At 41.3% G+C, this 16,962-nt stretch overlaps 1 protein-coding gene across 2 annotated transcripts in view; it reads left to right on the top strand.

The window, feature by feature from the left end:
- Positions 1–11,403, top strand: part of tmem132e (transmembrane protein 132E) — a 273,517-nt gene extending 262,114 nt beyond the window's left edge. For both annotated transcript variants that reach the window (XM_076161302.1, XM_076161301.1), the window contains exons 8-9: positions 3,267–3,461; positions 6,932–11,403. In XM_076161302.1, the coding sequence (XP_076017417.1) occupies positions 3,267–3,461; positions 6,932–8,008 (1,272 nt within the window). In that variant the 3' untranslated portion in view covers positions 8,009–11,403. The remainder of the gene's footprint in view (positions 1–3,266; positions 3,462–6,931) is intronic.
- Positions 11,404–16,962: the final 5,559 nt, after the last annotated feature.

The following is a 16,962-nucleotide window of genomic DNA, read 5'->3' as shown; positions in this document are numbered from 1 at the left end:
CAGAGGTGACAAATACAAGCAGGAGCTGAGCTGGAAGGAACTACACAAGTACGTCTGACCTCTTCTCACTGGCGGGGAGAAATGCAGATGACAGAGAACACATTCATCATTCATTACTTGTAGGCGTGATGAATCGATATGCATCACACACTGTTTGTCGAAATAGTTTTGTGTTTACCCTGAAGCAGGAGGTGATGGTTTTAAAACTCAGACATCAGGGGTGGAGCAGTACTTCCACATAGGCCTGCGCAAAAATGCAATTCTCAAGGTCTACGATAGTCTGGGTCTGGATCTGCTGCTGGTTTCTTGCATGCGTGATGTTACATCCGTTTCTGTTCTCACCTTTACTGCTGGAACACGACAGCTCCCTCAGACAGTACAGTGCTGTGGACTCTGAGGGGAGCTGCTCAACACAACAGCAGGTCAATCACACTCAATTAAGATGACACAACATGGTGTTGACTGGACATACAGACACAGACTCTGCCAAAATGAACTGGACCACTATTTTGCCAACTTAGCCACCGGCCTTGTTTACAGACTGGCCCCTGGTTTTTAGCAAACAAGACAGCACATTTCATTTATGAGTTACTGAAAGCAACAAAGCAGATCCAAAGGGATCAGAAGAACAGATTGAAATGAGTCATGAGAAATGAGGCCTTGTAGGTTCCTATTCTTTAAGCGTTTCACAGATAAATGCTGGCTCCAAACCATTCCGTAATTTGTAAAGGAACAACTCTTTAAAGTCGTGCTGATTGTTCTGTTTTTCCAATCACTACATGAATACAACAACAACAACCATGAACCTTTGGTGGGTGTTTTCCACACATTGTTTGTGATAAATTACTGAGGCTGCACAAAAGGCAAACTGCAGTGAATTGTATTACTAAATCATTCCTGCGATGCTGTGAACATCACAAATGGATAACAGTGGAGGACAGCAGCAAAGGTAGAATTTTTTATGTGATAAAAAGTGGCGCGTGGTTGCACTTTAATTTCCATGTGTAAAAGTAAATACAGACTCAACAACAGCTTGCAAGTATTACTTTATAAACCACAAACTTCATCTGTGAATACTCTAAAACCTCTCAATGTGTATATCACACAAGATGGAAGGTGTATATGTTAATATTGATATGATTGATCAAACATGAAGCGCAAATAGCCCTGAAATTGGCTACGTGGCAGCTTCAGAGTAAATACTTACACAGTGTGACGTGTTTCAGCACAGGTCATCACACAGACACACATTTGTTTTCTAGTGATTGTTTTTCTTTTAAACGATCAATGTAGAATGTAGTATATAATTTGCTTTTTGACATTTGTTCATAGTTCTCAGTATTGATTGTTAACAGTGAGATTTTCTTTTTTTGTCATTTTAATGGACCTCTGAAAATATATAATCTCTAATAGAATGGCCTATGAAATAACAGAAAATCAATACTTCATTCTGGAGTCATGGTGGAAAGTGCACCAGACTCTCCGGCACACTAATCAAACCATCACAGCCAAACAATATCCATACAGTGTTGATGTTTTGACGACAATGACATTTAAAAAAAATCCTCTGGCTAAGGTATTTAAAAAATCATCAGTGAGACCATTTGGTGCTAATTTAACTGCTTTACTTTGAAGTACTATCAAGCAAATATCCTGATGTTTTGTCGGTGGCCACTATGTCACTGCTGACACGATGGCGTATCTGACCTTGAAGCTGATTTCATCTTTCCTTCCTTTTCATTATAACATTCTGTTACTTTCCCCATTCTTCAAGTTGAAACACTATTTAGCAGAATATGTAAATTTTCATCTTTCTCATGTTATTTCAAATTCTAGTGTAGCTCCCATACATAGGGAATTCAACTCTAAACACAAAGCTTTGTGTTGTAACAGTGTGTCAGATTGCATTACACTGCTCTTGTTACACCATGCACTGCAAACATGCGGGAAGTGTGAATTGTGAAGGACTTCTAACTAGTGATGCCATGATCTGATCTATAATGTATATCTTCAGCCTCAATCGAGCCTGTTCCATAAAGGAGGTAACAATGTGGTGCCTGTTTGTCAAGCTATCATGGAGCGCTCTCACAGGGGCTGGAATAAAGAGTTTGGCTAGCAGCTTTACTCGTGTGTGTCTGTGTGCATGTGCGTGTGTGTGAGGGTTTACAATTTTGCACAGAAAGGAAATTGTAATATTTCCAGAACAAATTAATAAAACCAGACACCTGCAGACCTGCATCTGTTTCCATTGATGATTCGGCACAAGTCTTTATGTGCCAAATGACATTGCACCATCAAATAACATGACAAATTACAGCATCAAATTATATAACACCTACATCTGAGCCAAATTGAAAAAGAAAAATCTCAATGCAGTCCCACCAAGATCAATAATACACAAATAATAATAAATGTCAGACAGATCCATTTCTATTTCCTCAACAGCAGATCTGCTGCTTTTGTCTTAAATGTGAACATCACACATTAAATTACAAATCACCACTTAAAGCTCCTAATATAATGTGGAAATGCAAAGCTTGTGCATGAGTGTTTTGGTGGCCGTCTCACTGTTTCAGCTGATGATCATTGGGAGGAGCACTGAACACTTTACCTCTTCAGCAATGCAGATTTTCTCGACAGGAGCAGAACTGGAACTGAAATGCTTGAGCTAAAGGGAGAAAAGAATTCTCCTCATCTTAAAAATCAGTGTTTCAGAAAGGCTCTTGTTGTTAAAGTCCCTCACGACCTCTGGCTGCAATTGCAAAGTGAAAATGATGTTTAAAAAGTGCTCAAACTATTGGATACAAAAGGCTGTCAAAAGTCTAGGATTACCCAAATAAGCGGATGGCTTCAAATGGCTTTGGTGTCTCACTAGTGGCACTTTGATGGGCTTGTGTTTCTACTAACCATCACTTTGAAAGCATAGTAAAGCACTGGATTGGGCCTTGTTGTCTGGTTGCTGATGGATTGTATCTCGAGTGTGTGTGAGTTTGTGTGTGTGTGTGTGTGTGTGTGTGTGTGTGTGTGTGTGTGTGTGTGTGTGTGTGTGCATGTGTTTGTTTCTTCACCATGATAGACCGAGATGCATTGACAGAGGGATTCAGGAGCAGAACAAGCAAGAGCCACAGCCACTTTAATTCAGAATTGTTTTGTCATGTGGTTTATGAGCTTCAGAAACACAATAAAGCTGTTGTCTATTCTCCGCTTAAATGACATACCTCTGTCATGTCCTCCAGAAACAATAAAAGGGTCTCTTTTCTCTCCAGGTGGAGTCTCCCCTCGCAGTGGATGCAGTGTTGGGAGAGTCTCCGTTCTCAGTCACAGATGACAAGGTTTCCATCACGGAGCTGCGGGTTCATGCAATTTCTGGCCTGACTCTATCTCTGCAGCCCAGCCCTGGCAACAGCCACACCATGGTGGCCACGGCAACAGGCATCCAGACACTCACCAATCCAAAACAGGTATTACAGCTTTACCCATCATATTTTTAACAAGTACTTATACACATTACTATATGTCACAGACGATGCCAACCCCTTCCATTTGTATGCAACAGGAAACAATTACAGTATATGCATCAGTACTGCAGTATAATAATTCCAAACACTCAATGTCTGTCCCCAGTTTGGAGAAAAAGTTAAGTTTAAATTAAAGTTAAATTAAGTTTATTTGCAAATCCCTCAGTTCTTCTAAGTAGGCATATTTAGTATTGGAGAAATTGGTTGACTTCAGAGTAATAAAATTGTTTTCCAGCCAAATCTCTTAAGCTCCAGACAGCCTTGTTGGTAAGCACACCAGATAAATACGCCCTGTTAAACTAATACATATCAATGGTGCAGTCCTTTAAAACTAAATACATCTTTTTACCACCCTCTGCCAAACCAAGTTAAATAGTTCACAAATCAAAATATAGTTTTCCTAAGTTTGCATTGTTTTGCCCAAGTGGGAAGTAACATGACATGGAGTTAAAGCAGACAAGTGTGCCTCTTTGTCATTGTGTCTTCATTAAGGAGCAAGAATTAATTGGCAACAATGTTTCTCATAGTGTGTGTGTGTGCGCGTGTGTGTGTGTGCGCGCGCGTGTTCTTTTTCTTTCATTGGCCCTGCAAATGGCTAAAAATGCAACTGCCACATCATGCTTCGGTGTGATAGAAGCCAGCATTAAATTCCAATTTTTCTTGGTCCTGCTTCTTGGCCACCTTGAAATTTAATTATTGTAATGTTTCGTCCTAAGTGTTCTCCGAGGACAGCCCATAAAAAAGCAGCCGATTCCCCCTGCCGGCAAGCTCTCAGAGGACTGCTGGAGCTATTTCAAGCTGTTTGATTCTGTTTCATAGGAAAACTTTCTCAATGTCCTCTGTTACTTTTGGAATGAATAAAACACATAAACTATGTATCAGGGAACGTAGACAATCAAGGTCTCTGAGCCTTATTCTCTTTTCCAACTGACTGAGTTCAAGCCTTCAGAACCAAATAACTTCAAGACTTGAAGGTTTATCATAAACCTGTGGAGCCGTAGCTCACTGACTGTTCTTAAAAGAGTTATCATGAATAGATTTAGGAAATTAAATCGTATTATTAATTTTGGAGTTGATGCAAACAGTCTGAGAAGAACATTTCCAGTGTTCTGCATATACAGTATCAATATTATTGTCATAAGTAATAAGAGTAATGCTGCACTTTATGCACTTATGATATCTATATTATAAGCTTAGTGTTTTTTTGATTTTTGTCCTCCACTAACTAAAAATATGCTAATTTCCCCAAATTTTTATAGGTTGTGTCAAAGTTTGTCATTGTCAAAGTTGCCCACCTTGAGGCTGACGTTTAAAGAAAGACATTTAGTTAGACAAACCCATAGGACCTGAACTTCTCCAAAAGTGTTTGATCCTTACTTACAATCAGAACACAGTGGAAGTTTCAGGACTGAGCCTCAAAGTGACACTATCTACAACCACCTGTTTTCACTCAGTGTTCACCGCTGGGCTTCAAGCAGTAGAAGTGGCTCATTGTGGTTTTTGCAGGTTAAAGCCATTCATTTACGAAATGATGCTGAAAGTTGTAATGATAATAATAATATTAATGATGATGCTGATAATAAATTACACTCAGTTGGTGCACAGTGCTCATCTCTCATGACGCCCACCTATTGCCTTTTATTTTGTATCAGCAATTTTATGCAACATCCAGCACAAAGTAGGAACAAAGCTGCCGGACTGAATGTATTATTTAAATCCTGCATATCAAAGGCAGCCTTCGTTCTGCCAGGCTGAGATGACACAAAGTTGCTTCCTGGTGGGAGACAGTAAAGTTTTCTGGACTGAAGGGAACAAAAACCCTGGATGTGCACCACATCACAAAGGACCCTCAGACTGTCAGGCTCTGCTGGAGAAGCCAATGTTTTCCTCTTCATCAGTCCCACTAATGGTTGGTCACTGATGTTTTAGCAGGCAGAGAACAAAGAGAACTGTCAGAAACCTTGATTACACGAGTGCTGCAGTTTGATCTGAGGCAGATTGGTGTTGTCGGGTAGCCACCAAGCAGGGAACGAGTTGGTTTATGAAGACTCTTAAAAGGGAGCAGACAGCAGAGAGAGTGACAGAGAATAATGAGCAATCACATCTTCCTGACAATGTAGGATGAACTATGGATGATGTTTTGAGGCACGTGCTACTGTATATGGCTGTGCTGCAGCGTGATGCTGCCTGCTGGACCACGAGCCAATTCTGCCACCCTTTGCTCCTGCTCCCTGCTTTCAAGTGGTTTGCTGGTGTGAACATCAGATGCAAGTTGCGTGCGTGCGTGCGTGCGTGCGTGCGTGCGTGCGTGCGTGCGTGCGTGCGTGCGTGCGTGCGTGCGTGCGTGGGTGTGTGCGTGCGTGCGTGCGTGCGTGGGTGTGCGCCTGGGCGTGGGTTGTACTGCGGACGTTCAGTCTCTTGAGAGATTTAGGGATTGGATTGATTCCAGAACTTCAAACAATCTATTGGCCACAGATATTTAAATGATGGCCCAAGCGCAAAAGAATGGGATCTGTAACACTGGCACAGTCACAGCTTTTTTATTCCGTTTTATGTTGACAATGTGTGCAGTTGTAGAGACTAATGAACATGCGTGTCATGTATGTACATCATTTGGTTTGCACAAAGCTAAAGGAGAAGTTCAGGATTGGTCAAGTCATAAACCTTCATTGATCAAGTACAATAAACCAGTCAGATCACACACAGTTAGGTTTGTCGGAAACTGTACATAAAGGATACCACATTAATCTGATCTGAATCTCAGATTTTGAGCAAATACAAACATTTGAATGTATATTGTCTTGTGATAAGAAATACCCACTGTGTCTCACATCATCCTATATTATGAAATTAGTTTCATAAATTCTTTGCTAAGGTTTTAAGTACCTCAGTTTTGCTGTGACAAAATCAAACATGTTATATAACTGCGTGTTATACAGTATGTCATTGTTTTAACTTGCGGGTGTTTGGAATGCGAGTGAAGGTTTAGTGACAATATTTCATTTAGAGTTGAGTTTTGACATGTTGAACATTTCTTCTACTATGTCTACATTTTCTCTCGCCAAATTTTGGTTGTAATTTAAAATTTCTCATTCCAGAGTTGAATGACAAAAAACTTGGCAAGTATTGATGAATAAGATTGTTGAGAATTATGAGAAAGAACCAGTGTCTGTCGTGTCCTTTTTACATTTACACCACAAGCTCAACTGCAGTTCCAACAAAGTATTTACCCCCAATTCATACGTTGTGTTAACAACTGTACAACATGACTTTCCCCTCTATTTTGATATTTTCTTTAAAGGCACAATACATCCAATGCTTCATGAAATATTTGGGAATATGTATCCATTCTTTATCATGCCTTGTCTTTATCATGTTGGTCTCATGTGTATTTGTTTGTTTTTCTTTGTCAGGAGGCCACTTTGTCCATGTGGATGTTTTTTAGTGACAACACAGCTGCCACTCTGAGCTGCTTTGACCCCAAAGATTACAACCTCAACGCCTCCACGTTTGATGATAAGATTGTTTCAGTCTCCCAGGAGCCTCAGCAGCGCTGGCCTGTGGTGGTGGCAGAGGGCGAAGGGTCTGGCGAGATGGTGCGTGTGGAGATGACCATCGGTGAGGCCTGCCAGAAGACCAAACGCAAAAGTGTCATCGCATCTGCCTCCGCTTATGTCAAGGTCCGCTTTGGCCCAGAGGAAGACTCTGAGGAAGAGGCAACAACTGACGGCGAGATCGAGCTGGCTCCGGTCACAAGGCGGCCAATCATCGATCCAAACATTAGTGGAAGAATTTATGAGACATCCAATGAGCAGCCTGCCAGTGTTCCGATAGATTACACCAACTTCCCTACTATAAGCATCCAGGAGAGACCGACAGAGAGCGATGAAGAGGAGGAGGAGGAGGATGACTTTGTCCATTCATCCCGCAACATGACCGACCTGGAGATTGGCATGTATGCTCTATTGGGAGTCTTCTGTTTGGCCATTCTAGTCTTTCTGATCAACTGCATTGTCTTCGTGCTCAAATATCGCCATAAGCGGATCCCACCTGAGGGCCAGGCCAACATAGACCATTCACACCACTGGGTTTTTCTTGGAAACGGTCAGCCACTGAGGGCGCAGTGTGATCTTTCTCCACAGCAGGTGGAAAGTCCCAGTAACCCTATAGAGGCGGGCCAGACATGTTGCCATGGCGACCACCACAGCAGTGGCAGCTCCCAAACTAGTGTCCAGAGCCAGGTGCATGGGCGTGGCGATGGGAGCTCTGGGGGCTCCACAAAGGAGAATGGCGAAGAGGCTAGTTCACCCACCTCCAAACGCAAGAGGGTCAAGTTTACCACCTTTACTACCCTGCCCACAGAAGAGCTGCCCTACAATTCTATCCCCATAGCAGATGAGGAGGACATTCAGTGGGTATGCCAGGATATGGGATTCCAAGACCCAGAAGAACTGCATGATTACATGCGCAGAATAAAAGAAATAGCCTGAGATAAGAGGTGCAGTGTGACATACCACTCTCAGCTTTCTAAAGAATGTTCCTTTCTATTTTTATCTTTTTCTCCTGAGTGAAAAAAAAAATCACAGACAAAAAGGCAAACTATTTGTTTTGGTTCGGGTTTGTTTCATTTAGTTTGCACAGTGCTGTAATCCCATACACACTTCTCCGAATGGCAAAAGCGAATGCAAGGAAGCTAAAGACTCGATCGGAGGACTTCAGTCAGTAGAGAAACGTCTGTCTGTAAATCCTTGCTGTGGGAATCGTGTTTGAACGGGAAGCATTGAGCTATGACCACATTTGAGAGCCGATGCTGCTCTCGTATTTTCAGGATATGATTCAGTCACAGCCCTGATGTGGACCGCATACAGAGTGGGGCTGATGTTGGCTGGGTTTTTGCAGGTTTGGTCAGTTCTGTACCTACTCCAAGCAAAGAGGCCTTCGATGAACAGATAACAGTCAAAGACTCTCAAAGCTACACTACAAAAAGGATTTAGTTTTTTGCCAAAGTAGGAGAATAATTGTTTTAATGGTGAAACTTTATTCTGTATTTGTTGTTGATGTTGTTGCGGCACACTCATGCTTTGTATTCGAGTTCATTCCTCACATTTTTCTACATTTCACTGGCAGTCAGACCCAGTGCCCTATAGTCCTCCTGGTCCTAAACAAATCTAATGCCTTACAAAGCACTCACAGTTCACTACTTAATGTCAACACGAACACCCTGTTTTCTCACGATGGTAAGTGTCAGTGTAGTAAGAGCAACATGTAAAAATCTACCACTGATCTCCAGCATGAGGTATGAACAGGTAATCGCAAGTGTATGATGAAGATCTCTCACATTCTTTGCATGTCATGGGATCTTGAGGCACAATCAGCAACTGTTTCCAAATTTGTAAATGTTTTTATTGTAATTATATATTCATATTCATGCATTCATACACATGACTAAAGTGAATATATTATCATGCATCACACGCATGCCATGTCAGCCCTACATACATGCTTACATTCCTCTCTAGTATATGTATATACTGTATGGAGCTGAAGTGACCTACAGCTCAACGCAAATGTTCAAAAATTACTTAGTCTGAGCTTGACGAGCAGGAAGCCGGCTCGAGTCAAACATTTTATAATCTTGTGGTGAGTTGACAGCTCCTCTCCAAACTGTAGCTTTATAACACAATGGAGTCACATTTGACTGTTGAACATAACGATTTGCTATGCAGCAGAATTACAATTCTCTTTTCAAGATTTCTTTCCCTCCTTCAAGGCCTTCAGGCTTTGGGGAAACATCAAACATTTCTAATGGAAACAGTGAACACAACCTCTAAACTCTGCAGGAAATGTCACCCACCCAAAGATAAGATCAGTGAATAAATGATTGGATTTAGCACAATTATTTAAATCATTTCTATCCCATGTTGTCATCACAGTGTCATACTCGTACTCGGTGTTTTGACTTTTCGTTGGCTTCCACATTGAGATTACAAATGTGCTTTGGAACTACATAATCATAGACGGGGGCCTGAGTTTATACTTCACTAAAACTACACATGCACGTTCATATCCTATCTTCATGCAAAGCCTTGGTTGTGCATATCCTCAACATATAATGCTACATGTCCACAAGATCCAACAGAGACAGAGCCTATCGCATCAGATTTAAAAAAAAAAAATCACACCCATTGAGGTTGAGAACAGCCAGTGCAAATCATTGTGATTGAGAGGTCAGTCAACTAAACGTAAAGCCTGTAGAAAGTGACGATGAAGGACCATTTTACCCTGGAGAAATAATCTCACTGAATGGCCTGAAGTAACTACTGTGAATACTACAGAAGTGAATACAGCAACACAGTTATTCTTAACTTCACCATTATTTGACTTAACTGTGACAAAATTTCTGCTGCACACATAAACATATGGAGCATCAGGATTCCACAATTTTCCCTTTGTTCCCACAGGTGCCTGATGACTTTTACCACTTTTCCTCTCTTGTGGGGTCAGTTTTATTTGCATATCTATGATCTTAGCTAACTGAAATGACAATGAGGTGCCATCACGCTGTATACAAGTTAATGGGAGACCAGGAACAGTCTTCCCCTCTGGGATGTGTGTGGCCAAAAGAAAGATATAAAGACCATAAAGACCTGAAACAATCAAGGACATTTTTGTGCAGCGACAGACACTACAACTTACTACTGACAAACATACATAAAAGCTTATAAAACATCACAGGAGTCTGTAATGGTCTTACCTACCGTCTCTTCTATCTCCTGTTTACCATAAGTATAATACTAATATCCATTATTTGGCACAATCTGTGGAGCAGAACTGAGGTTTTGAGGCGTTCAAATACCAACCAGGAACGTAGATTTTTCAGCCCATATCGCCCCTGCTAGATATAGTATTTCGTCTCAGACTGCCATAAAGACTGCAATTGTGTGAGCATCATTGCTCATGAAGCAATTGTGTGTGGAAGTGCATGCATAGTTAGTGTCAAGTTTAAACCTGACCTTACAGAAATCAGTTGCGTTGCTGCTGAGAACACACACGCACGCACACACAATGTGGATACCATGTGTGTAGGTGTGACAAGAGTATCTCAGGATGTTGAGTGGTTTTGGTCATCATCCTGCCTGCACAGATCAGTGATGGCAAAAGAAAGCCACAGTGAGTTTGTTTTGTTTTTTTATTAGAAGAGCGGATGTTGAGATTATAAAAGTTCACTGATATGAAAAAGTAGAATAATCCTACAGAATAATATCATGAACCAAAACATACCAGACCCTGAAACGCACGGTAACTGGGAGCATGATCATTGCAGGTGTAATGATGTGTAGTATATAGTTTTAGTGGTGGAGGACATGATTGGAGATTATTTTAGCTCTGATCTCACACAAAACAATGAAACAGCCATGAGATAAAAAATAAGTTTCCTTTGATCCTGTCTGACAGCTAAGGACTTGGCTTTTTCCTTTATGTATTCTGATTATTTGTGTGACTCTGTGAGAGAAATGACTTTTGCTTTATTTGTCACTTCAAGCCATCATTTTGTACTCGTCCTACAGACTTAATCCAGGACTCTCTTTGTGCCTGAGCTCTTGTATAAATATCATCTTTATAGTTCTTGATTTCAGTTTTCTTGAGCTCATGTTTTCCCCCTTCAATAGGTGACATAGACTCACAGGTGATTCATAAATCCTGGACTGGGAATTGGGCTGATTTAATTTACTGCATGCATCAGTCCCATGTGTTTTAAATCAATACTGACCTAATCCCAATGTTTAATAATATTCAGTCTGTGTTAACATTTACATGTGAGATGAAGAGCATTTTATTTTGACAGTCCAAGCTTGTTGTTCAGCCACAGCGCCACCATCACAAAGAGAGACGTCACAGCAAGTGTGTGACTTGCGTTTCGGATGATGGGAGTCTCAGGATGAATGTAGGATTCTCAAACTGTATTTGTACTTTGTGTTTTGTGTTAATGTGTTTGGCCCAATCTGGTAACAGTACTTAATAACAGATTGTGTCTATTAGCAGCTCCTCATTGTGTTTTCCTCTGATCCATTCTCCTGTTGATTTATGCATCATAACCTACTCCTACTGTGGATTTCTCAGTCATTTGTATTTTCTTCAAGCTGCTACTAGAAACTTCTTACAAAATGTATTTGAACATTTTGATATGCACCCTCCTGTCCCCTCATGGAGAACTGTGCACAGCATACACAGCTCAGTTTACTGTGCCATGTAACCACCACACTGACTATAATATATTAATGTACAGAGCACTGTTCAATTTCCTGTATTCTCTTGGAAACAAACCCTTGTATTTCCATGGTATATGTAAAGTACTAAAGAAAATGCAATACATAAAGTCTCTGTTATGTCATTTTTATTGTACGGGTAATTGCAGTTTGTGAATTGATTAACCAGTAAGCTCAGAGATCCTGCTGAGTATCACAAGCAAGAGATTTAGTTCTGAAGGAAGGAAATGGTGAATGAGATGAGGATGATACTTGAATATATGCATACAGTAAGACAAACCCATAGGTCTTAAACTGGCCTGAAAGCTTCCTTTTTTTATTGGTCCTTTACTTCTCTAACATGACATCAGCACGTAGCGTGAATTTACCTACCTACACAGGTTGTCACTCCCACTAAGCACAAGGATAGCACGCAAGTGTATGGCCTGCATCTTCATCCTTTCACAGTCTGAATTGCCAATTCAGGTGTTATGTGGCACAGCTGGTCAATCAGGAGTGAGATAAAGACAGCAGCTACAAATGTCTGTTTTCACACAGTTGACACAGCAGTGCTGCAGCTACGAACATTTGAAGAGGATTGGTGTGTATTTTGCACAGAGAAAATTAGATTCTGGAAAGCAGCGTAATACATCTCCTTTATTGACATGCTCTTTGATGGTCTCATTTGTTCAGGTTACAACCCAGAGCTCACGACCATGACCAGGTAAGAGTTGAGATTCGTCTGTAGAGGCTCTGATTTACACTGTCGACAAGATCCAGATAATCCTTCACTTGGGGCAGTAGCTCACTCCATGCCTGGAGAAGCCCAATGATTTCAAGGTTTGGCTTTGGTGGAGTTATTTTATCTGTAATGTTTCTCAGGTTTCCTCTCACATCATCCCCCAGGGTTAACATATTAAACATACTGTATGTTTAACATTTCATGTCTTTCTGGTACTGCCCCTATGTATCTGCAGCAGATCTAATTGTGCACAGAAGGAGCGACCTAGTATTTTAAATTTCAAAGTAATTTCATAGTACATATAGAATAGTGCATTTCTGCAACACCAGTTCAAATACACAAACTGGAATGTTTTTGCTCGCCCACGTGGACATTGATATCTTCACAAACTTGGTTCTGAATCACATCATTATCACCACCCACAAGAGAAACATTCCCCAACCAGAAGCCACAACTGAACAAGGTGGTCTGTCTCCTGCTGAGTGCATTAGATGCTCTTCCGGAGACCGGTAAGCCAACTGATCATCCAGGGCCAACCCGAGGAGGTGAAACGGAGGAGCCAAGTACAATAACAAACTGTGCAATGAAAACAATTTCAATAAAAGACCCCTGACACGTGTCACCCCGCCAACCCACACTTCACCACAACAACCACCATTGTGCTGGTGCCGACACTCTGCTGCTACAGCCCCCAATGACTTTTGCCTTACCACCCTCACCCCCATCCTCATCAGGTGCTTTGAGAAGCTGGTCCTTACTCATCTGAAATCCTGCCTGTCCTCAACACTAGACCACTAACAGTTTGCTTACAGGGAAACCAACACCAAGGGTGCTCTTAATGGACCTCTGGTGGACTGAAAGGAAATGCACACACAGCGATCTGTATCAATGAGACCGAGGTAGAGCATGTGTCTAGCTTTAATTTTCTGGGTGTACACATCTCTCAGCACCGTACATGGGCCTTCAATACCCAATATCCACTCTCAAAAATCTATTTCATCTGGAGACTGAGCAGAGCATCTGGTCATCTTGTTCTAACTCTTCTACCATTGAGAGTATTCTGACAAACTGCATCTCGTTAGGAAGGAAGTCCCTCCAGCAGATGGTGAAAACCGCCCAACACATCATCTATCTATACTCACCTACCCTCCATTGAGGACAAACACTGCACGGGGAGGAGAACAGGCATCATCAAGGACCTCTCTCCCCCCAATCATGGACTGTTTACTCCCCTCCCATCTGGAAAATGCTATGGAAGCATCTGCCGAAAGCTTTTTCCCTTTGGCTGTCAGGACATGTCTGAGTATAAGCCCAAAGAAGCAGGCTACAATGGGCTGCCATGCTTTCCCTGGCTCTGCACCTAAACTCGAAGACCATTACAACTACCCAACACTACATTTTGGAGGAGGGTCAGCGTATCATATGTGACCCTGCCCTGCCACATCCTAGGTGGTTAAAGCCAGGTGGACACTGTCAGATACAGCCAGACCCCTTGTGTTGTCTCTCATTTTTGTGTCGTGCGGAAGTCCACCACTATCTCCTGTCCCCTCTGCTGATTCCTGGGTCAGCTGTGCTCCTCAGAGTTTTTGCTGACGGATCATTGCACATATCGATCTCAATGAAAATAATAAAAGTAGTACATCATAATCAATGATGACGAACCAGTAAATAACCAACACTTCTTTTGTCACTCTTTTTATTGTAAGTGGAAGGCTTACATATGTCACCTTTCAAGTCCTTGAAACACCTACAAAATTGCATTGCTGTGTAATATATCAAGTTAATGTGAGGGTAAATTGAGTTCATTCAGGGTGTTATTACCTGACCGCTGCTCAGACGTTTGTTATGTAATGTAGAATATTATGAAGCCAATTTTGTTAATCCACTTTATGACGTCAGCTCTCACTATAGCACTGGCTTTCAATCATGTAATTAAACAAACATTTCACGTAATTTCAAAATAGAAATCATTCATCACTATGTATTTTATTACACCGCAATGGCATATACTGTAATTCCAAGTTATTGTTGTGTCCTGTAAATCCTATATTTTGGTGCAGCAGTGATCCATTTGTTTTGTGGAGCTTTTGCACCACAAAATGAGCTTTCAATTAATTAGATTTGACAGGTTAAACAATCCGAGCTACACTGCTCAATTGTGACATTTAGCCTAAAACCGCCCAGCAGATGCTCAAATATTCTCAGTGTGTCATATCATTATGTATGGGGGCTGAATCGTCTCATCCAGAATTTAGAGATTTAAGCAATTAAATAGCTGCTTTGCCTGTGAATAATTATTCAATTCACTCTCTAGGGTCTACAAACTCCTAGGTACGAAAGAGGAAGAACATCAAGACAATGGAGGCAGATGGCTGTGGATCAGGAGGAAGGTTAAGTGAGCAGTAATTGCATTTACACACAAGTTGGAGAATGATTAATCCTGGATGTTTCATCTGGGCAAGGGTATTTGATGGTGAATGATCCTAAACATCCATTGACCACAAAAATCAGTGGGTATGCTGTAAACATACTAAAAATAATAAACAAAATTTTCACTGGTCTGTGAAATCTTAAAAACAACCTTGCAGACGTCATGTAAACCTGTAACATCAATGTCTATCAATGTGCCCACTCTTGATGTATATGTTTTAGTCCAGCAGATCCACATCCTCATCCTGATCAGGATCGAATTGTGCAGGATCAAATCGGTGTTGTATCATGGTAGTGCATTATTTGTGACTTGTGACTGGTTCATTACTTTTGAAAGCCATGGTGCCATACTCCGCCGTTCTGCTCTTGCTTAATGGTAACATTAACTATAAGAATCTGGACCAGGTTGGATATGATGAGACGAACTCTCATCAGCCAGCCAGGCCTGTTTTGCTGTTGCTGTGTAAATACCTAATAATTGTGTGCAGCACTACTTTAGAGTATGTAGAACATGTCATTGTTTATTTGCTACATAATGGGGCATAGGAGTAAAGTATGAAGACTGTCACCAATAATTAAAACAAAAATTGCAGTGGCAGTGATGTGATTTAGTAATCTCTGATCTGTTCAGCTGCTTTCGGGGGGGGAAAAAAAATCAATTTTCCAGATAAATGTGCAGCGCCAGCAGCTTTTCTATCCAAACTAACAGTATTCACCATTTCAGAGCCATGTAATCAGTCGCAAACGAAGGCAATGAGTCCTCCCACTGCTAAATTCCCATAATTCCAGCATGTGTTTCTTGTGTGTGAATAGAGTGCACAAAGTAGTTTCAGTGCGTGCGTGCGTGCGTGTGTGCGTGTGGAAATAAATATTCATTTTAAAATAAAGTGTACGTATTAGTTCTCGGGGGTAATACGGTTCTGTAACCAAGGACAACAAGGCCATTATTCATTATGGTGGCCTGGGCGGCAGCTAACAAAGTGTGCAGATGCAGTTTTAAAGTTTTATTGAGGCCCAAGGTGTGCCTGTGTAAGCTGTCCTATGTGCGACCTTGGACAGTGAAAGCCCGGAAAATGAGGGTAAGGCAAGCTGGCCTCATTTTTTGTTTTTTATTTCCTAGTAATTATACTTCCCAGGTTTTCTCTTGTGTGTAAAGTTTCCTTTGTCCACAACGTTAAAACATAAACAGTAAAAGACAAACAAAGATCCAAAGCCTTTGTTAGCTGCTTTTATTACATGTATTACTGTAGAAGGAATTCTTGTGATGAAAGTTAAGTACAGTCAAAAATCTCAGCAAATCATACAGACAGAAGTGTCAAACCATCTGTGTGTAGCAGTGGTGACAGCTAATTTCCCACAGTTTGAGGCCATTTCTCTGTGAGTACAACAAAAAGTCAAAGCTTAAGAAACAAACTAGCTGTGGGCCTCTGACTGACACCTCCTGTGAAAAATGTGAGGTCATGTGTATAAAGTATAACATCTTGTTAGTGGAGGTTGTAAGAAAACACAACCTTAAAGTAGCAGCTTAGGCCAAGTAACACAGGGTTGCTGCTGCTTATCGGCTCTCACAGGTTTGGGGCACAGCCTTGGAAAGCTGGGAAACACAAGTTACAATATGGACTGTAATGAGGTCTTTTTTGTATGTTCGAATTTACGACCATATTCATCACTTGTGTACGGAAGCGTATTGCTGCCATGACATAACAGATTTAGCTGTCTTCACTGCCAGCAGCAACACTAAAAGTAAAAAAAAAAAAAAGCACCCTTCCAGTGCCACAACTACAGCCAAGGACACAAGAAGTCCCGTCTCTCTGCCGGGACATTTATCTCGGCGTCATGCTCCTCACACCCCAACACAGGTGAGAGCAATCACTTCATCAGTTCACGATCTCCTCCCCACAAATGTCCACAGGGACAGGGTCCTCTGGAATTAGCCACTGATAAATCACTTAATTTGAATTAATGTAGTTATCTACTCTATCTTTCTACTTTATCTCTACTCTTATGTTCCAACACTACCTACCTG

This window comes from Genypterus blacodes, unplaced genomic scaffold (assembly GCF_046128005.1).
Source record: "Genypterus blacodes isolate CSIRO-AG114 ecotype Tasmania unplaced genomic scaffold, CSIRO-AGI_Gbla_v1 ptg000111l_1, whole genome shotgun sequence".
NCBI lineage: Eukaryota > Metazoa > Chordata > Actinopteri > Ophidiiformes > Ophidiidae > Genypterus > Genypterus blacodes.
Note: the sequence above shows the minus strand (reverse complement) of the source record. Positions and strands in the feature narration are given on the sequence as shown.